The following is a 21781-nucleotide window of genomic DNA, read 5'->3' as shown; positions in this document are numbered from 1 at the left end:
AAAACCCATCGGCTTTATTGCGAATTTCACGTGTACAAATATTCCCAAAAATCGAAATCGAAAAACCTTTTTTCCCAATACGTTTTTGTTTTGGCTGAAATTATGAGAACTATTCGTTCACATGGAGTTGGCGATAAGGCTGTATATAAATCCAAGCTTCGAACTTTCTACAAAAATTACGAGCAATTTTTAAGCAAAGAACCAAACCGATTTCAGTTGTCATATAAAAATTGAAGAGTACCGTTAATTTCATAATCCAATGATCGGATCTAAACTAAATTAGTATGGCACTATCTCTGAAGCTATGCGGTAAAATACAAAAAATATTCCGACGAATTAATAGTCTCCCAACGAAGTCGGTTAAAAAAACAATCACAAAGTTTCATTAAAATTTCACACTTTTTAATTACAATTTTGAGAAAAAATTTGCAGTATTCAAAAATTGACTACCCAAAAATTTTCTAAAAATTCTGAACAAAAAAGTGAATTTTTGATGAACATTTTTAAATTTTTTATTTTTTTTTACAAAGTTTAAAACTTGGAGTTATATACGGTCGTATAATTATGAAACGCGCTGTATGTATATGTAGACTGCAAATAACAAACACTTCGCACTCGATTTTATTGAAGAAAATTTCGAACCATAAATTTTTACTAATTTAAACATCAATTTAAAACAACAAGAAGCTATTTTTTATTTTAATTTAGTTGCACTTATTGATTTTTCATTAAACATTTTTAACATATTTTTTTAAATTATTTGTTCATTCAGCTGTAAGCTTTCACTATGAAATTCCAATGAGCGGCACAGGGATGACCAAATATCAAATGGATTCAAAGATTACATATGTACATATGTAATTATTTTGTTGTTTGTATGGTTATGTCATTAGTTTTACTTGTAACTGTAAAAAGAGAGAAGTTATTATTTTTTTAAATATCCAGTTAAAGTTCATGTTGGTGATGATGATCATCATTATGATTGAGGCTAAAGGTGTTTGATGTGAAAGCGTTTACTTGAAGTGTACAAATTATCAAAATAATTGCAAAATATACTTCAAAAAACTTTCGAAATTTTTAACTTCGAAAAATGTAACTACAAAAACTCAAAGTAAACATTTTTAACAGAAAGATGTTTAGAACTTTTTTAATTAAAGCAATTCTGAAATTTCGAACTTGGGTCCAAATTTATGGAACTCGAATTTTCATAAAAAATAACGCAAATATAAAAAAATTCGAGTAGCAAGTTCATGTGTTTTTTGTTTTTCAAATTTAAAATTCGAAAATAGATGTACGAAAATTTACATGCATATATGTATCAGTATTTTTGAAACTCAGTTTCGAAGAATTAAACAAACTCTGAATTCAACACTTTTATAGTTTTAAACACAATTACACTTAGCATCGTTACCAAAAAAAAAAATCAAAACCCCAGCTAGCTGAGTTCAAAATTAATTAAATTTCGAAGTTAAGCATACAAAAATTTAAATTTTGGAAAAAAAATATTTTTCACATCATGTGGTTAACTGATTTTAGCTGCCTAGTTCAGATTCTGAAATTTGAGAGAAAAACTAACTTCGAATTAAGTATTTTTCCCCATTATAAATCGAAATTAACTTTGGTTGAAATTAACTTTTCGATTTAGGTGAAAAGATCGCCAATTGAATTTGGCCTAATCAACTTCCAAAATTTCAACTTATAAAAATAAATTACAGTGTTTTCTCGCTCATATCAAGTCTTAGCCGCCAAAAAGTTGTGAACATTTTTTCAAAATTTTCTTTTTGATACGAAATGGTCCAGATGTATTTCTGCATCAAAAAAAAATTGTCGCTTACATCTTTTTTGGCGGTTAGGGCTCGATATGTTTCTGATTGTCCAACGAGGATTTTTAAGTATTGAAGTTATTTTCGAAGACAAGTATGGCGATCTAAATTTATTCATGTATAGAACTTGGGAAATTTTATTCGAATACTTTTCTATCTCATTTTTTTCACCAAAAATTCGAAAATCAAAATTCGCGAGACAAATGCAGATTCAAATGAAAAATTAGAAAAGATAAAAAGTTCTAAAAAAATCGACATCGAAAATTTTCGAATTCGAATTTCAAACTCCTAAAAAAAATGTTTCGCTTAAAAATTCAAAATACTTCATATCAGTAGCTCGTTTCTGTAACAATTCTCTACCAAGGCGAATTGAGATATGAATTCGCCGCCCTGTTCTCTACTGCTAATTAGTAGGTGAGAGTGACGTATTTTCTCTACCAGTAGAGAAATAATCGGTAGAGAAAAGTTACAGAAACGGGCTACAGTTCATTTTAAAATTTCGGAGTGGCTTTCGAATGCAAGTATCGGAATCTGAATTTTTTCTATGAACAAATCCTGGAAACGAAAGTGTTGATACTTTGAAACACGAATTCGAATACTGATAACTTAATATTTTCCAACACCATAATTTTCATCGAAAATTCGAGCATATGAATTGAAATTTGTTTGGAAAATTTTGGAATTTCTGAATTCAGGTACTGCAATTCACTTCCGAATGAATTCCAACCAAAGTCACTTAGAATTCAAATTGAATGGAGCAGAAATTCACTCGGAAGTGAAGTGACTAATTTCGAACTTCGAAATTAGATTTCGATAAATTGTAAATCGAATGTCAGAACTCGCAAGTGAAATTTCTGAAAAAAAAAATAAAATTCGAACATCAAAATTCGTAAGTCGTGGTCTAAAATTACANTATTTTTATTTTAATGTTGTAACTACAGCTACATTTATGTGGGACATTTTATGCTCGCGTTTTTCGTTTTTTAAGACTTGCATGCCGTACATATGTACATATGTATGTATTTACGTTTTTTGCAGGCGCACAGGCGTGTGTGTGTGCGCATACTCTTACAACGCGATTGGTAATGTTCGAAAATGTTGTTGTAGTTTTTAAATTTCGCTTTCAAAAGTTGTAGTGTAGTGGTGTGTTCGTGTAAGTGTGTTTTGTAGTTATTGCCTACATTCCATAGCCGGGATATGCCATATTTGGCGCATAGCCAGGCGCCGCCGCATAATTTTGGGCATATTGTGGAGGTATACCCATAGCCGGTCCAGCGGTTATCATCAATTGTGGCTCCATTGTGATGATGTTCTTGTGTTCGACTGTTTCGTCCTCCTTTTCGCGTTGCGCTTCGGTTTGTTCCAGCTTGTCGACTTTTGTGGTGTATTCGCGTATTACCTGTAAGGAAAGGGAAGGGGTTTAGGTTTAGTTTGTTGTAATATGGGGCGCGTAAAATCTATTCCTTTAAAAATTTCAGTACTCAAATATGTTTAAAACACCGATATGAAAATTAGTGGAATTCTCTTATAAAGAGGTACTCACTTGTATCAAATACGGCATAGCAAAGTCCATAATATTGTGTTTCCATGCCAGCTCCAGTATAACATCAGGCCGCAGCAAGTCGTAGCACTGCAAAAAAGCAAGCATAAATAAAATGAATTAATAAACCTCTTGCTGGCACTCATATCTTTCAGTTTGCCTAAATTTGTTTTTTTTTTATCATTTTTCTTTCTCTTGTCGTATGCACTCTGCCTATTGCGCTGCATATCCCATTTTACCATCAGCCCTATCGCTAATGCCGTGTGAATAAACTGTTCCCATAATTTAGCATGCAAAACAAAAACAAATTGTTTTTGCTTTACTTTATATTTTTTGGGAATATTTGTTGTAGTAAAGTTGACTACATTGGGCGATTCAATTAAAACATTTTAAAAGTAGTAACTACTTGCAAGGTTAGCGTTTTCGTACTTTTTCGGATAGATCTCTCATTGAGAGTGATTCTTGGAAATTAACTGGCATGTTACCGGATATATTTTTTTTTCTCTTAATCTTTCCTCTTTGAATATTATTTATCTATATCTCACTCTAGCTGCATATTTTCTTTTTGAGTTTCTAATCATTTAATTTGTTATTTTAAGGATTTATTTCCATTTCCTCGGTTTCTATTGATTTTCTTTTTTTCTCTCCCTCTTCTCAATTATACCGAGGGGGAAAAGGGAATGCATTAACTTTTTTCTCTCAAGAAAATCTTAACAACTACGTTTGAACGAAAAGCGAGCAATGTCGGCGAGCGGATGATGTGCAATTTCGAAAAAAAAANCAAAGAAAATTTTAACAACTACGGTTGAACGAAAAGCGAGCAATGTCGGCGAGCGGATGATGTGCAATTTCGAAAAAAAAACAAAAACAAAAAATGAAAAAACAAAAAATTTTAGAATTAACTCAAGTATGTTTTTTCACGTTATCAAAACTGTTGCTGCAGCCGAATGTATGCGTGTTCGACTGCCGTGTCGTTGATCACGGGCTTAAAACCTAGTGCCATAGAACTTTTTCAATTTTTTATTTTTTTAAATTTATAAATTCTATTTATAGATTCTATAGCAACATGCGACTCATTACTTTCGTATGACAACGCTGTAGGGAAATTCTTGCATCTTTTCGTGCATGGGTTATAGGGGCTATCCATTACTTTATGCATTCCCTAACATTACCTTTTCCCGCAGGGTCTTTCTGGCTTCCCAATTTTCCCTCTCTCTCCCCTCAAATTCTGCTCTCTTCAAATTAATCTCTCTCAATTTCTCCTCTTCTCAACTTTCTCTACCTCTCTTCTCTACATGTCTCTCAATATTAGCTTGATCTCCCGTTATTTTTTCTTTTTATTGAAAAAACTTTAATTTCCGGAAATAAATGTATTCTCGACCAAAAAACTGTAACCTTCATAAACGAAGTTTTTTAAAAATTTAGGCTTTTTTAAATTTTATATATTACATAACAAAAACTATTAATTTGAAATAAAATAACATAAAACGGAATATTAAAATCACATTTTGTTTTAATGAGCCTCAATTTCATTATTTAGCGTAAATTGCTGTTTTTTTTTTTGAACATTTGATTCGATACCTCAAATTCCTGCATAATTAAAAAAAAGGTTAAGTTTTTAAAATACTAGAGAGTGCTGGAATTTGTAGTATATTTTATTCAAATTGATTTGGGAAACAATGCTCCTTCATCGTCGTCTTTTATCTTACAAATTTGCTTACAAAAAACCGAGAGGGAAATTTTAATTTATTCGTTCAAATCGTAAATTTCGAAAAAGCTGCAATTTGTACTATGAGGTAATTTTAACAACTGTAAGCTTGTCTAAAAACTGTAATTTACAGTTAAAACTGTGAATCAGGCCACAGTGTTCTATACCTACTTCTCTCTATTTTTCCAAACCTTTCCTGTCCAATTCCTCGTCTCTCATTTTTGTATTCCTTTTTTTTTCTCAATCCCACTCTCAATCCCCTTGTTACTTTAGGTTTTTGTACTCACTTGGAATAAACAGGCAGCGAAGCAGTCGTGGGCATTGCGTTCGAGGAACCAACCCAAAAGCTCTTCAGCAATCTCTTGTTTGCCCGATTCGGCCGCATACTCCATGGCGTCCTTGTAGAGTTTATCCTTTTTGCACAATTCGACACTCTGCTTCCAGCGGTTGTTGCCTAGAAGAATTGTAACGAAAGGAAATGGAAATTTAAATGATTAAGTAACTGTGATTAAAAAAAATTATTTTTCTAAAGTAAATATTTGAAATCAAAACATATTTGTGGAGACTTCAAGTAATAAATAAGTTCCCTCCATTTTTTAACATTTTCTGAATTTCCGACTATACGTAACCATTCTCTGCAGCATTTTTCACACGCAAGTTTCTTGGCGGTTTCTCTTTTTTTTTTTACCTTTCAAAACGGACAAAATTTCGAACTTGAAGTCGATTTTCCCTTTGCGCTTTTACCAACCCTCCGACGGTTAATTCCTCNGTAAAGTTGACTACATTGGGCGATTCAATTAAAACATTTTAAAAGTAGTAACTACTTGCAAGGTTAGCGTTTTCGTACTTTTTCGGATAGATCTCTCATTGAGAGTGATTCTTGGAAATTAACTGGCATGTTACCGGATATATTTTTTTTTACGTGAACAGAGCTATCTATTTTCTCTTAATCTTTCCTCTTTGAATATTATTTATCTATATCTCACTCTAGCTGCATATTTTCTTTTTGAGTTTCTAATCATTTAATTTGTTATTTTAAGGATTTATTTCCATTTCCTCGGTTTCTATTGATTTTCTTTTTTTCTCTCCCTCTTCTCAATTATACCGAGGGGGAAAAGGGAATGCATTAACTTTTTTCTCTCAAGAAAATCTTAACAACTACGTTTGAACGAAAAGCGAGCAATGTCGGCGAGCGGATGATGTGCAATTTCGAAAAAAAAAACAAGAACAAAAAATGAAAAAAACAAAAAATTTGAGAACTAACTCAAGTATGTTTTTTCACGTTATCAAAACTGTTGCTGCAGTCGAATGTATGTATGCGTGTTCGACTGCCGTGTCGTTGATCACGAGCTTAAAACCTAGTGCCATAGAACTTTTTCAATTTTTTATTTTTTTAAATTTATAAATTCTATTTATAGATTCTATAGCAACATGCGACACATTACATTCTTGCATCTTTTCGTGCATGGGTTATAGGGGCTATCCATTACTTTATGCATTCCCTAACATTACCTTTTCCCGCAGGGTCTTTCTGGCTTCGCAATTTTCCCTCTCTCTCCCCTCAAATTCTGCTCTCTTCAAATTAATCTCTCTCAATTTCTCCTCTTCTCAACTTTCTCTACCTCTCTTCTCTACATGTCTCTCAATATTAGCTTGACCTCCCGTTATTTTTTCTTTTTATTGAAAAAACTTTAATTTCCGGAAATAAATGTATTTTCGACCAAAAAACTGTAACCTTCATAAACGAAGTTTTTTAAAAATTTAGGCTTTTTTTAATTTTATATATTACATAACAAAAACTATTAATTTGAAATAAAATAATATAAAACGGAATATTAAAATCACATTTTGTTTTAATGAGCCTCAATTTCATTATTTAGCGTAAATTGCTGTTTTTTTTTAACATTTGATTCGATACCTCAAATTTGTACCTCCTGCATAATTTAAAAAAGGTTAAGTTTTTAAAATACCAGAGAGTGCTGGAATTTGTAGTATATTTTATTCAAATTGATTTGGGAAACAATGCTACTTCATCGTCGTCTTTTATCTTACAAATTTGCTTACAAAAAACCGAGAGGGAAATTTTAATTTATTCGTTCAAATCGTAAATTTCGAAAAAGCTGTAATTTGTACTATGAGGTAATTTTAACTACTGTAAGCTTGTCTAAAATCTGTAATTTACAGTTAAAACTGTGAATCAGGACACAGTGTTCTATACCTACTTCTCTATTTTTCCAAACCTTTCCTGTCCAATTCCTCGTCTCTCATTTTTTTATTCATTTTTTTCTCAATCCTACTCTCAATCCCCTTGTTATTTTAGGTTTTTCTACTCACTTGGAATAAACAGGCAGCGAAGCAGTCGTGGGCATTGCGTTCGAGGAACCAACCCAAAAGCTCTTCAGCAATCTCTTGTTTGCCCGATTCGGCCGCATACTCCATGGCGTCCTTGTAGAGTTTATCCTTTTTGCACAATTCGACACTCTGCTTCCAGCGGTTGTTGCCTAGAATAATTGTAACGAAAGGAAATGGAAATTTAAAGCAACTGTGATTAAAAAAAATATTTTTCTAAAGTAAATATTTGAAACAAACTGAAAAACTGAGCACTGAAAACTGTTTTTGGTGACTTCAAGTAATAAATCAGTTCCTTTCATTTTTTAACATTTTCTGGATTTCCGACTATACGTAACCATTCTCTGCAGCATTTTTCACACGCAAGTTTCTTGGCGGTTTCTCTTTTTTTTACCTTTCAAAACGGACAAAATTTCGAACTTGAAGTCGATTTTCCCTTTGCGCTTTTACCAACCCTCCGACGGTTAATTCCTCTTTCAAAAATTACCCTCGCACTTACCAAGCTTAACACACACTCACCTTTGTACAAGTAGGCAGCAATGCGTCGGAATTCGGTCAATTCGTGCTTCTCCAGCTTTTGTGCCAATGCGATTGTGTCGAAGTTGTCGAATCCATCGATAGAATTACGCAGACCCTGATAGTCTTCCTCCTCGATGAGCAGCCCGTTGAGCGCTTCATTGATCGCTTTGTTATTGAGCGACTGTACCGAACGTAAATAGGGTTTCACCAGCTGTAGGTGACCGGTCTTCGAGAAAAAGCTTACAGCACGTGTATGATCCATACGCGGTGCCAATACCAACAGCATATCGTTCAACAACAGTGGTTTGTAATCCAAGTAAAATTGTATAGCTTTGTAGTAGAGTTCGATGTTGGCCACTTTGGTGATGATATCCTTGAAGTGACCCTCGCGCCAAGCCTCCGTCGGATGTGCCATCATAGCAAGCACTGCATTATCGTACTCTTCATACTTGTCGTAGAGGAATACCAGTTCGGACCAAAGATGTGCCGATTCGGCAGCGCGTAACACTTTTGGGATGTTGACGCGCGACCAAAATAGCTCCAGATGCTCACGCATCTTAGACGGCTTGAATTTCGAGTAGAGTATAGCCAGTTCGGTGAACATGCCCATGTGTGCGCGTTCCAGTCCCAAAGCGGACTCTAACAACGCAATGAGCTCCTCAAAATAGCCGCGATCTTGATAGTAATTGATCAAATCTTCCAATTCGTCGGCGTGCACGACGATGTGCAGGCCACACATTTGCGCCAGACGGAATTCTTCGGCATCGACACAAGCGAAGCACACCTCCTTCCAGGTGCGTGTCGAATTGGCCTTGCGAGCCGAGTCTACGGCGCCCTGGAACTCCTTCAAATAGACCAAAGTGATGGCGAGACGCGCAAAGTTGCTCACGTTGTTGTACAATAGCTTAGCTGCATCGTACATGCCGTCGTTGAAGCAACGATCGCCGATCTTCTGTATATCTGCATGATTCGGACCCGAAATAAACTCTTCCAGATCGGCTAGACGGCCGGTGCGTGCGTAGGCATAGATCAACTCGCTTTCGATGTACGATTCGCGAGCCTTTTTGCGCGCCATCTGCAGATAGCGCACCAGGTCATCCCAGGAGTCGGCCTTCGAGGCGACGTCGACCACATCCATGTACGCGCTCGGATCGTCCGCTTTTATGTAAGAGTCAATGGCTTCCTTGACGAGCCCCTGTTGCAATTGTGCTTTGGCGAGTTGCGACCACACGGCCGGCTCATTACAGCGCTCGGCGAATTCGTTGGCCCGTTCCAAATTGTTCACTTGCTCGATGAGTACTTGTATAGCAGAGGTATTGACATCGAATTTCTTGAAGATGGCGAACGCCTCCTCGTACAATTGATTCGAAATAGCGATATTCGCAATATCGGGTGCATCGTAGTTGTCCAGACGATTGATGTAGTCCATGACGCGTGTATGATCCGCCTTGATGGCGGTCAAGATCAACAAATTCTGCAAGTTGCGATGATCGGAGAACACGGACGAATCGAGTATGATCTTCTCGAGCAATTCAATCAACTCATTGGGCAAATCGGCAGTCATAAAGGCTTTTACCGTCACCGAGATATCGTCGGGATCCTGTGTCTCAGAGAGCGCCGTCTGAACGACCTGGTCAATGAGTTGGCGCTTGTAGGGATTAGACTCGGACAGCACCTCCACCCAGAGTGCGGCATCGCGACGACGCACCAGGTAGCGCGCCTCACTCTTGAACAGCGAATTTTCATTACACACAGCAATCAATTCGCGATCGCACTGCCCACGCTCATAGGCCACACATGCCAAGTGGGGATCGCGTTTCTCACAATAGCGACCAACAACGCGGCTATCGTAGTACTGGTTCTCCTTGAGGAAACGTTCGGGATTGTTATTCGAATCAATGTAGATCTTGGCCAGGGCATTGTGCGTAGCAGGCTCGACACAACCGTCATGCACGCGCGACTCCAACCACGGCAAAAGCAATTTCAAACGATTGCGTTTCTCCACCTCGGCCACTAGCTCATCGGTCGAGAACTGGCCCTTTACGACAAGTATCAAATTTTTGATAATATCCTCGGAGCAATCGACATCCAAGAGGCCACCCACGACGACAGGCAAACGTGATGGATTCACCTTTTGCACATAAATCTCAATGTACTTCTGCAGATTGTTGCGGTACAGGTAGAGCACCAGATCGTGCACGAAATCGAAGCGATCGCAAACGATTATCAGCGGCAACTGATCGGTCAATTTGGCTTCCTTCAGGAAATTCTTGACGCGCTCGGCATTGTAACAGTTCGATTCGCGACATATNTTCAATGTACTTCTGCAGATTGTTGCGGTATAGGTAGAGCACCAGATCGTGCACGAAATCGAAGCGATCGCAAACGATTATCAGCGGCAACTGATCGGTCAATTTGGCTTCCTTGAGGAAATTCTTGACGCGCTCGGCATTGTAACAGTTCGATTCGCGACATATACGCTCCACTTCCTTGATTTGGTTGGTTTTGCAAGCGGCCTGTATGTACTTGAAGTGCACCTCCGGATCCTGCGAATAGTTGACGATCGAGCCGAGGAAGTAGAAGAGCCCCTCGTAAGACTTGAAACTCTCGAAGAGATCGATCAGCGCCTTGGTGGTTAATTGTTCGTGGTATTTGGTGGCGATTTGAACGCAGATCTGCAAGTTCTGACGTATATTCGCGGTCAACATAGCTTTCAGGCACTCCAGCGAATCCTCCACGGACAGCGTACCAAAGTAGCTGACTAGCCAGTCGGCATTCAACAGATGTGTATGTACCACGGCGCGCTTGATATCATACAAGTCGGTATAGTGCTCCAATGCACGCTGCAGCAGACCTGCCTTCTCGCACAGCTGGGCGATGTGCGCGCGATCGTAGTGCGTGAACATGGCGTTGCCAAGTATGGCATCGGCCACTTGCGGCGCCGAAATCAAGTTCATTTCAAGCAAACGCGTCTGCAAAGCACCTTCATTCGCGCGATTGTGCTTGAGTGCGTCCAAGAGGAAGGCTGTGCACTGCTGCACCATCGAATGCTCCATAAAGATATCCACAATTTGGTTAATGTCCGCAAGCGGCTCCTCCTCTTCGGCCACCAGCATTGAAGCGAAACCAGCGCCCTGTTCGGGGTTGGTGCGCATCACTGAACGCAAAAGGAAAATATAATCCGGCGTGTAGTTGACCTTCTTGGCGTACAAAACAATCTTTTGGAATTGACCCGTTTCGGCAAAACACTGAATAACCTTGTTGGGCACATTGGCGCGCAAATAGATCGAAAGCGCCAGCGTCAAATCAGATGTTTTCACCAAATCGCCCAGCTCCTCGCTGCATTCGAGCTTCTCCTCCTTCAACCACTTTTCACATAACTGCTTCTTACCCTGCACCAGTACCGGTCGGCACAACTCCAGCGATTCGTACTTGTTCAGCTTACCCTGATCCAGCAGTATGCCAAAGTATTGCAATAGCGGTGGCGTCGTTGAGCCAGCGGGCGACTGCACCTGCTGGAAACGTTGTATAGTCTGTGGTGTACGCAAAATGCCCTTGGGTGCCAGTGCAGCAACCTTGGCTGCCTCCGCGTACTGGCCAGCAGTGAAGAGCTTATTGAATTTACGCACAAAGAGGTCCTCAGCGCCCGATAGATTATTGCGCACAGCCATGCGCAGTGCCAAATCCGGATTCTGTAATACCGTATTGATATACGGTATGATTTGCTCCTCATCAACGGTCACCGAGAGCACTTGTCCCTTGCGATTAACTCCGATAATGCCGCCGCTGGCCTCGTGCGGTGCTGTCACAAAGATCGTATCCGCCGAGATACGATTCATGTAGATGCACGTGGCCGTTTCCATGTCATACAGATGGATATAGCCATATTTGGTGATCAAATAAATGGCATCATATTTGGCGGAAACTTGCATGGCGACCGGGAAATCGCTTTGTGCCTCGGGCGGGAAGAAAACATCAACCGATTTCTTGGGGAAGGGCTGATTGCCGGCTGGTGGGGCTCCAACTTCGATAATGTGCAGCTTGCCACCGCTAGCGGTGCGCACAGCGAAACAGAAAAGTGTTGAGGGTTCCTTGTTGCCCTCCATCTTGAAGCTGGCGAATGAGGCGGCATGACCTGTACATGATGGGGGAATAAATCACAGTAGGAATTTTCAGTAAGACAAAGTAATAGCACGCATGAAATGCTAAAAAAAAAACTATTTGAAATACACAATACATGTTTAATTTAAATTTTTTTACTCTTATTGATATTTTTGTTAACTACCAACTCACCTTCAATAGCTTGCGACACCTTGCGTTCCACCGAGTATAGCTGCATAGCTCCGGCGACACGATTCGGCAATGCCGAAATGCCTACCAACAACAACCATTGTTGCGATGGATTGCAACGATAATTGATAATTTGACAACCATTCAACGATGAATGACGATCAAACATTTTCTGCGGTGTAGAATCGCCCTCCATGGACCAATGATAGACGGAGGTTTCGGTGACCAGCGCCAAAGTGTTCAAGGAGATCCACTTCCAAAAGACCACGTCCTCGGTCATGGTGTGCGCCTTCATTTTCGATTTCATTTCAATATTGAAGATTTGCAAGGTCTTTTGAGCTACAAAGAGTGAATTTTTTAGCGAATTGTCAGAAATCTGGAAAAATGTAGCAACTTTGAAATTACCTTTGAGCGCAATAACTTTGCTGGCTGGATTCATGATTGCCGAATCGGCGGAGATGGGACGCCTGGTCGGATTGCTGACATCGTTCATGTCGATGATGACCACTTGCGCGGTATCGTTGACCTTTTCGCGCACACAAATGAATTTGTCCGACTCCATGGTGAGAGTGCTGAACGATATCGAATTGAGATTGATGCCGACATTTGTGAGCTGAACGAAATTTTTAGAAAGACAAAAATTAATATTTTATAGGTATGGATCAGAAAGGATGGTTGTTTTATCAGACGATGTACATTAACGCGTATCACGAGAAAACGTTTAGCGTGTGTCAGTTTTATTTTAATAATTTATCGAGAACAAATTTTGGGTGTAAAATTTTTTTTATAGGCACCCGCTAAAAAAAGCTAAATAGCGTTTTTTGCTATAACTTTCTTATTTGATATCCGGTTTTTAAAATGTGTAAGTAGCCGAAAAGGTCTCGCTTAGGCCTATAATTTACCATTAAAAAATTTTGGTTCAAAATACCGTTTTGATTTATACCTTCACTCATTTTGGAAATACTATCCATAGATTTTTATTTTTAATGAGTAAAGGTATAAATCAAAAAGGTTTTTAAAACCCAAAATTTACACACATTTTTTTCGACATAAATATTTAAATAATGCTGACACACGTTCAACTTTTTTTCTTTCATATGTTGTAATACGGACGGCTTAGTGTACATACATATGTAGGTAAGTGTGTAGGTTTTTTGGTGATCAAGGAAATTTGCTCACATTTTCAAAATAAAATCAAAGTTTTGGCAAAATCATATTTGAAAAGTTTATAAAAATACATATATACAGTATTGGCAATATCTATAGCACCCCCTTTTCAAAGTGATATTGATTGCCACTTATGCTTAATTATTAATTTTTAAGAATTTTCAATTAAAATACAGTTCATTCTCTAAAAAACCCATATAAACCCAAGTTTTAAACTTTGTAAAAGACTACAAAAAATTCAGCAAATTTTCACCTAAATTTCAAACTTTTTTATTCAGAAATGTTAATTTTTTTTTGGGTGCGCAGTTTTATTGCAAATTCAATTTTAGTCTAACAATGTCCAAGTTTAAAGTGGCCAAAAGATTTTTGAATACTTGAAAAAAATATTAATTTGGTGCATTTTTTTTCTTCTTTCCATAGATAGCAGTTTATATAAATTAATTATCAAAAAATAAAATAATAATCATTGATCATTCCTGATATCTCTTAAGCTCTTTTTTATAAATAACACAGCAAATATTTTTAAGTTCAAGGTCAATATTTGTTTACACCGTCAGCGAGCTCACCATGCCGCGACCGCACCCTCAGGCGACATGTGCTGAATTGCGGCGCCGAAAATGTTGATTAAGGCAGACACAAAGGAAGCACAAGTTCAAGTAAAAATAAATAAATAAAATCAAAACCTAACGAAAAACGATCAGGGAAAAGAAAAAAGCGTAGACCATTTTTGGCCAAACTGCGCCAAAGCCATACGATGGAATCGCTCCTCTCTCCATCTCTTTTGGCTTAATCTGCCGCAGGCGATGTGATGAGCGCAGCAGACAAGCGATGAAGACATTAAAAATTGTATTCTGCAAGTGCAATAAACTGCCAATTTAAAAAAGTCAGCTGCTCCCGAACAGCTCAAAGTATATGCATTTTATGCCATTTTCACGTAGATATTTGCGATGCCAATGCCATCGGTAAGAGGCCAAACGCCGGATGAGGAGATGTATGTAAATACTGCCTTGTTTTTCTTGCCGACTTCCGTCTGGCGCGTAAGCAAGATAATACGCAGTTGCTCTGCTGTTTAGCGCTCTCGCTATACTCGATTTGTAGCTCTCTGATTTGCGATAGCGCAATGCAGCTGATGGATGATGTCTTCTGCAGAAATGCTTTATTGCATGTTTCTTTGTTTCATTATAAATGCTAGAATGATAAGCATGAAACGAGTTAATGGGAATTTTCATTGGAAATAGATTTCGAAGGCATACGAATTTAGATTACGACGAAGAATATGTTTAAAATTTTAATTTTGAAATAATTCTGTAATATACTGAAGTTCTTTTGATAGAAACAGATATTCGAATACCTGCATTAAGCAGTTTGATTTAGTCCACACTTAGTAAGAAAATCAAAATTTCACTTTAGGAAATATCTCTTGTCGATTTTACGCAATGTTTTATAAATACCTATTAGCATTAAGGGAAAATATTCTATAGGTTTATTTTTATTACATTATCTTAATTTTGCAGCAAAGGTTTGATGAAAAATAATGAAAACGAAAATTTCCCATTTGGGAAATTTTTAAAGTGCGCTATTTTTCAACCGGCATTTTTTCAATATTTACGCTACTAAACCGGCTCATACACCACTCCAAATGATGGTATTGACTTTTTGTCTAGCAACCAGAAATGCCATTCAAATGAACATTAATTTTTCACTTTTTTATGCTACCGTTCAACATTCAACCTTTTTTGCGTGGTGTAAAAAAATCAACACTGCTTTTAGCTTAGGTACTTATGGCTGTGAACTTATTTGACTCTTCGCCACAAATTGCGATGACCTAAATAACCTGGCGAAGTGTGTGTGTGTCTGCGCTTGTAAACTGCTTTTGAAAAGAATATTTTTCTAGAAAGACGACAAATTGCATAGCATAAAAAAGTGCTAAGAAAGTAATGTGGCGTTCAACCAATCAGCGGCTTTTGGATATAAATACATATGTACATACATAAATACATACATACATACAGTATTGGCCAATACAATAGCACCCCCATTTCAAAGGGATATTGTTTCCCACTCATGTTTATTTATTTATTTTTAGGAATTTTTAATTAAAATATGGTTCATTCTCTAACAAAACCCACATAAACCCAAATTTATAACTTTGTAGAAAAATACAAAAAAATTCCACAAATATTCACTAAAATTTCAAAAATTTTTCTCAGAAGTCTTAAAATTGTTTTGAGTTCACAGTTTTATAGCCTATACAATTTTAGTCTAACAATGTGCAAGTTTCAAGTGGCTTAAAATTACCGTTGATTTTTAAGAATTTTTTCGCCGAAGGTGTTGCGGTTTTCTTCCATATACAAATAAATTGTGTTTATTAGTTACATATATGGAAGCAAATGCGACAAAAATAACTCTAAAAAATGAACCACTTGAAACTTGCACATTGTTAGACTAAAATTCAATTTGCTATAAAACTGAGTACCGAAACAAAATTTAACACTTCTGAGAAAAAAGTTTGAAATTTAGGTGAAAATTTGTTGCATTTTTTTGTAGTCTTTTCAAAAATTTTATAACTTGGGTTTATATGGGTTTTGTTAGTAAATGAACTGTATTTTAATCGAAAGCTCTTAAAAATTAATAATTAAACACAAGTGGCAAATAATATCAGTTTGGAATGGGGGTGCTATAGATATGGCCAATATGTATATGTATTTACATACAATTATTCATTTGAAATACTCTCGAAAAGGAACCACTAGTAGTTTTCAATTAGTGAATGAAAGTTCTTAATGACCCCGAAGAAGTCATTTTGTAAATTGAAAATTTTCTTATTGAAATATTTCCAGTCGTCCGTAGGAGATAGTAGTTAGAAAATAAAATGGCAAGTATCATTGTACATACATACATTTGTATATAGCTGCAATGCTATTCTTCAATTTCAAAGGGACTCGTGTTTTATGAAATCACCCAAACATTTAACCATCACAAATTTAACTACCAAGAAAATCAGATCGCATTATCATATAGTGAAAAACATAGTGCATGGTAACAGCGGTAATAATGGAGCAGAAAAATGTGATTATTGTTATTGTGCAGTGGAGTAGAGCGAATAAATGTACGACTGTACAAAAGGGAAACCAATTTAGTGTAGTGAAAATATACAAACGCAATTGGGAGTACGTGTATAACCAGTAGATTTAACGGTAAACAGTGTGGAACTGCATACATAGATTAGTAATTTAATAACGAAGCGACATTCAGTTTAGAATTTTAAGTAAGCGTTATGCATACTTACTCGAATAGACACTCCCATTGAATAGTTGTTTGCTTGTTGAACGCAGTAGGTCAACTAAAAAGCATAGCACATGTATTTTTGGACCACCCTAATGTACATACTATATATTTATACAGCTATGTGAAAATGCCTGTATGAATCTTATATACAAATGTACACGCACATAATAACTGTGTTCTCATTTCTCGAGCGCACCTAATAATTTAATTATGAAACAATGAAAGAAAATGAAGAAATCCAAACCGCAATGGTCAATATTATTTATGAGCTGGCAAAGGCTATGTTTTGCTGCCGGGCAGACAGCAAAAGAGTTGAAAGGCAAGATAAGTAAAAAAAAAATAAAAAATTAAGAAAGAAGATAAAACGAAAAAAAAATACTTAACTATAATCCGCCTGGAAAAAATTAAGGCAACAAATGGAAACAAAGTGTTAAATGACTTCAAATAAGGCAGAAGAAACAACAAAAAACCCAAGTACATGTTTGTACATATGTATGTATAACTATGAGTCAGTCTGCCACAACATCTCTGACATGAGTACATTCACCAACAAGTCCTCTGAGGCGTAAAGAAAAGGTAACCAACCGGTTTAGAAGCTGAAAGGTAAATCGCATACTTAGCCGCAGCAAAAGTTGAAGAAATTTTGATGTAATTTAAAGCAAGTAGCCGGCGACGTCGGCTGTATTATGTCGCAGCCACTTTTGAGAAGTGCTTGCCCATTGATGACGTAGGAATAACTAAAACAGAAAATATTAAATTAGAGATTAGATAATTATAAATGTTGTAAAATATTCAATACACGAGCATGCCGACAGTAGAAAGTATGGGTTTTTTTGAGTTTGAAAGGAAAAATCTAAGAGATCCAGCCAACCCACTGGATGTAAATATGTATATGAAAGAAAGATGATATCAAACTGCAACCTAAAATCTCTAAAAACTCAGTAAATCGCCCATGAAACAAATAAAAGAAAAAGTGGTTTAACCAGAGTCTAATATGTAAATGGAATACGACGATAATTCAAGCTCAAGCTACTATATGTTCGCCCAACCAAATGCCAGCATCTGATGAGTCACATTTTTACACTGTACGAGTGCTAAAAGCATACACGCAGGCACATACCCAAACATACATATGTATATGTATATGTACATTCGTCAGCGCATAAATTTATTGAATGTCAGCAGTGGCTCTACGTAGCGCAGCAACGCGTAGGAATGTCGCAGGCAAGCGGATGAACGGCAGGCATTAAGCCGGCGGCCGGTCGCACCAGTCACCGCCACACTCGGGGACGAATTGGCTTTTTGTTTTATTCCGCTCAATCTACAATGCGCTTAAATTCTTTTTATCTAATAGTAGCTAGCTTGTAGTAAAATCTTGGACACAAATTCATTTTATTTTTATGCTTTGTACAAAGTATATGTATGCGCATGCCAGCACAGTAATTTAATGAAAATGAAGCTGCGATTTGGTGTGCGGAGTGCATTTATGCGGCTGCTAGGAAAGCTGTGAATAAAAAACCTTAAAGTTGATTTTTTATGGAATTAAATATGTATGTATGCACATGCAAACATATGCATGTACCTACATATGTATGTAGAAATCTGTGTGTTTGTACAAACTGTGTGTTGAGCTTTTTATAGCCATGTAGCCTGATAATGAAACTGATTTCGGCTTTACAGCGCTACTTAAAACAATTTAAATGGGGGTGTCGCCAGTGAAGCAACTGAAAACGTTTTACGCGAAAGATCTTCCAACAGCTAATGTCTCTCACGAGTTAATAAAAAACTGCAGATGTTTTTCTGATATGGGCAAGCTACTAATAGAATCCAACCAAAGGCGCGGCGCGGCTATGGTAGCAGCTTGGCCTGGTTCTATTAAAGATCTGAATAGTATAAATTTTGAAATCGGGCACATTCCAGTGCCCCTAAAATACATACCTACATGCATATTTATAATTTTATAAGTTCTTCTCGTACCTAAAAAAAGATAGACATACAGATAAATTCTCGAATACAATTGTATAAAAACGCATTCCTTGATCACCTACCACGTACGTACAAACAAATTAATCATTTTACAATTTTGAGTAGGCACTTACCTGTAAATGCTCCTGGAAGCGTATTGGCAAAACTTGCGTCATTTTCGATTCTGCAACACTTTCAACACACTAAACAAATTTTCTCTGCAACAACGATGCAATCAAGCTTAAGTTGTGGTTGACTGCTTCTCTTGTTGCTTCCGGATCACAGTGCGTGACTCGTTGCAATCGTGATTATTTTTTTAAGGGTTTTCTTTTAAATATACAGATTCTTCAAGTGAATCACGAGCAATGCGTCTTTTATTTCCCTATTTGATTCGTTCGTTCGGCCGCTTTTCATATAATAATTTTTGTCTGCTAGTTTTTAGCACTTATTTACTTTATTTAATTATTTCTTCTCTTAAGTGAACCTTATGCTGCTGATGTTGCAATGAAAACGAAAAATAAGAAAAAACAATGAATGTTAGAAAAAAATTTAACAGCAAGCTGCGCAACCATTTTTAGAGCTTCCAAATCTAATGCAGAAGTATGTGCAATTTTTATAAAGAATTACTATTTCAATATTTAATCAAACCCTCGAGTTCACTTTTCGGTGTTACAAAGCACACCTTAGTTTACAATGCTTGCCCAGCATGCTTTCATTATGAAACACTGAAATTTTGTTCAAAATAATCGTCCTATTAATTTTAACGGCTCTATGTACATATTTTAGTCATAAATTAGGAAAACTACGCGACTGGCCGAAAGTGGGTAGATCGTAAAAACTCTTGCTTCACATAGCGATGTCACCGCCTCCTAAAAGGTCTGCGTAGAAGTCAGCAGAGGCAGCAAATTAATTTTACGAATTTTCTATGCCACGGATTTATTTATGAATATTTTTTTTAACCTAAACGTCACTTCATTATAGCAAAAAGTCAATGCAAAGTTGTAAATTCTGCTAAAGTCAATACTTGAAAAAACAATGAAGAAAATTAGCGGCTGCTGCTACTTCGCACTCGTACTCGGTTGCTGTTCGTCGACGTCGTCGTCGTTTTTTGCCGTTTGACAGCAACACAAAAACAAGCAAAACAAGAAGCGCACCACTGACAGCAAAAATGGCGAATATGGAATGCAGTGTGGTGAATTCAAATTTAGAGCTATGGGGAAAATGACCTAATCGCTGACTTTTGGCCATGTACTTTTTAGGCCAGTTGTATTACCAATTTTACAATTTTAGGCTTTAACTAGCTAATTCAAACATTATTAATGCATATACATATTCCATAACTATGAATAAAATATGCACATAAATCTCTTTCTATTGAAATCTCTTTTGATTAATGAAAACCTCTTGGAAAAATAAGTTTAATCTATAGCCAGGATGCTCTGTAAAAAGTACCACGTATGCCACATAAACAAAACATGAATATGTAAGCTAAAATACGGCGAAAAACTATGTAATGCTATCATAGCCAGTCAACAACCGCCCACCGCGTCAGTAAAGGAAACAACCGTAGGCACCAGAACTAATTATTGAATACCTCTACACGACAGGCAGAACGAGATGGCAAGTTAGTATGTATATTTAACTACTTCAAATGATAGTCAAATTTTTCATTGTAGAGTTATCTGCATTGTCTCGTTCTCTACTGTGATCCCCTGCCTTTTGCGTCGGCTACCCTTTCTCTAGCCAACATTGAAAAAATTTCCACTTTTCCTTTTTGACCAACCACTTTTCAGTGCTCAAATGAAATTAGATTTCGCTGCACATTTACACTTATTTTATCTAGAATTACATATGTCACACAATTACCATTTATTATTGTAATGTTCTTTAATTGTTATTTGGCTAAATTCGCATTTAAAACTCACTTAAATTGCACTTAAACGCGTTTAACCATATTGATTTCTCCACCACCGAAAAGCGAAAATGACAAGAAAATTTCTTTTGACTGATGTCAAATTCGCTTGAACGATTTGCCGTGGTGAATTCATAGAAAGTACTGTTCGATTTATCGAATACTTTTAAGAGCGAAATACACTATACAAGCTTGACAAATCAAGCGAAATATCTTGGCTTCAAGCAATTTGTGTTGTGAATGTACAGGGGTGTTTTGTATTTTCTGGTCGCCATCAAGGCGAATTTATATAAGGAGGCGTCTAATATCAAATTTAAAAATTTTGTTTGAATTCCCACACATACTAATAAAGATTTTGACAATTTATGCCGCCAGAGCAAAAACAAAATACATGGACTCCTGCTCTCACCTCATATTAACTCGCCTTGGTCGCCATGTTGTCGTATGATCAAACCGCTTGTCAAGGCGAAGTTATAAAAGGTGGTGCTCAAGGCGAATTTATACAAGGTGGTGCTGATGGCGAATTTATATTTTCGCCGCGGTACTTAATATCAAATTGATGTGTTTCAAGGCGAATTTATACAAGGTGGTGTTGTAAAATCAGCTGATTACTTCGCCTTACATGTATTTTGTTTTTGCTTTTACTGATTTGACAGCACACCCATCAAAAACAAAAACAAAATACATGTAAATTTTGGGGCGAATTGAGATTTGACATAACACCCGCAATACAAAATACATGTGGTTGTTGATATTGTAATCTAAATTCGCCAGCGGTACCACCTTGTATAAATTCGCTTTGGATGTGTTTGTTGTAATATGAATTCGCCTTGTTTACAACAAACACATCATTTTGACGTTAGGAAGTACCGCGGCGAAAATCTAAATTCGCCATCAACACCACCTTGTATAAATTCGCCTTGGTGGTGTTGCTGGAACAGCTGCTTTGATTTGCCTCGGTACACACCCTACAAGAACAGTGATAGTCCTTTGATTGAGCATGTGCTAATCACTGGTGATGGAGATCTCAATCAAGTACTTCTGTCAGCTTTTGAAGAGCAATATGGAAAACGTGATGTAAACATTTGTGTACATGTGATCTTCCGTCTTCCTCCAACTTATGGCCTTATTTAGTGGTCTCTTTTTAACCAACGCAAAATTTGCAAATGTGTTAGTAAGATAAATGAGAATGTGTTAGTTTCCATCACACAATTCTTGTA

General features: G+C 36.9%; 1 protein-coding gene across 10 annotated transcripts; it reads right to left on the bottom strand.

The window, feature by feature from the left end:
* Nucleotides 1–2736: 2736 nt before the first annotated feature.
* On the bottom strand, nucleotides 2737–20665 carry Chc (clathrin heavy chain). Of its 10 annotated transcripts, XM_017615357.1 has the most exons (9): nucleotides 20516–20653; nucleotides 18784–19142; nucleotides 12635–12842; nucleotides 12233–12568; nucleotides 10252–12074; nucleotides 7940–10085; nucleotides 7406–7572; nucleotides 3367–3453; nucleotides 2737–3222 (listed from the first exon to the last, which is right to left on the bottom strand). In XM_017615357.1, exons 2-9 carry the CDS (start codon nucleotides 18823–18825, stop codon nucleotides 3001–3003), a joined length of 5031 nt encoding a protein of 1676 aa, XP_017470846.1. In that variant the 5' UTR covers nucleotides 18826–19142; nucleotides 20516–20653; the 3' UTR covers nucleotides 2737–3000. The 10 variants fall into 10 exon arrangements, with proteins under 10 accessions (XP_017470846.1, XP_017470840.1, XP_017470843.1 ...); XM_017615351.1 differs by having other exon boundaries at nucleotides 12233–12842; nucleotides 20575–20665; XM_017615354.1 differs by having other exon boundaries at nucleotides 12233–12842; nucleotides 18784–19139; nucleotides 20575–20663.
* Between the last annotated feature and the right edge of the window lie 1116 nt (nucleotides 20666–21781).

The sequence above is a fragment of the Rhagoletis zephyria genome, unplaced genomic scaffold, assembly GCF_001687245.7.
Source record: "Rhagoletis zephyria isolate East Lansing unplaced genomic scaffold, Rhagoletis_zephyria_1.1 Rzeph_scaffold_01005, whole genome shotgun sequence".
NCBI lineage: Eukaryota > Metazoa > Arthropoda > Insecta > Diptera > Tephritidae > Rhagoletis > Rhagoletis zephyria.
The sequence above is the reverse complement of the archived record's forward strand: the minus strand, read 5'-3'. Positions and strand labels throughout refer to the sequence as shown.

Bases quoted from the DNA above. Each gene is read 5' to 3' on its own strand.
- Chc (XM_017615351.1), bottom strand. From the start codon at position 18,825: ATGACGCAAGTTTTGCCAATACGCTTCCAGGAGCATTTACAG. The intron at 12,075-12,232 runs GTGAGTTGGTAG...CATCATGTACAG, and splicing joins GGTGTCGCAAGCTATTGAAG to GTCATGCCGCCTCATTCGCC. The intron at 3,223-3,366 runs GTGAGTACCTCT...CTTTCCTTACAG, and splicing joins CTATGCCGTATTTGATACAA to GTAATACGCGAATACACCAC.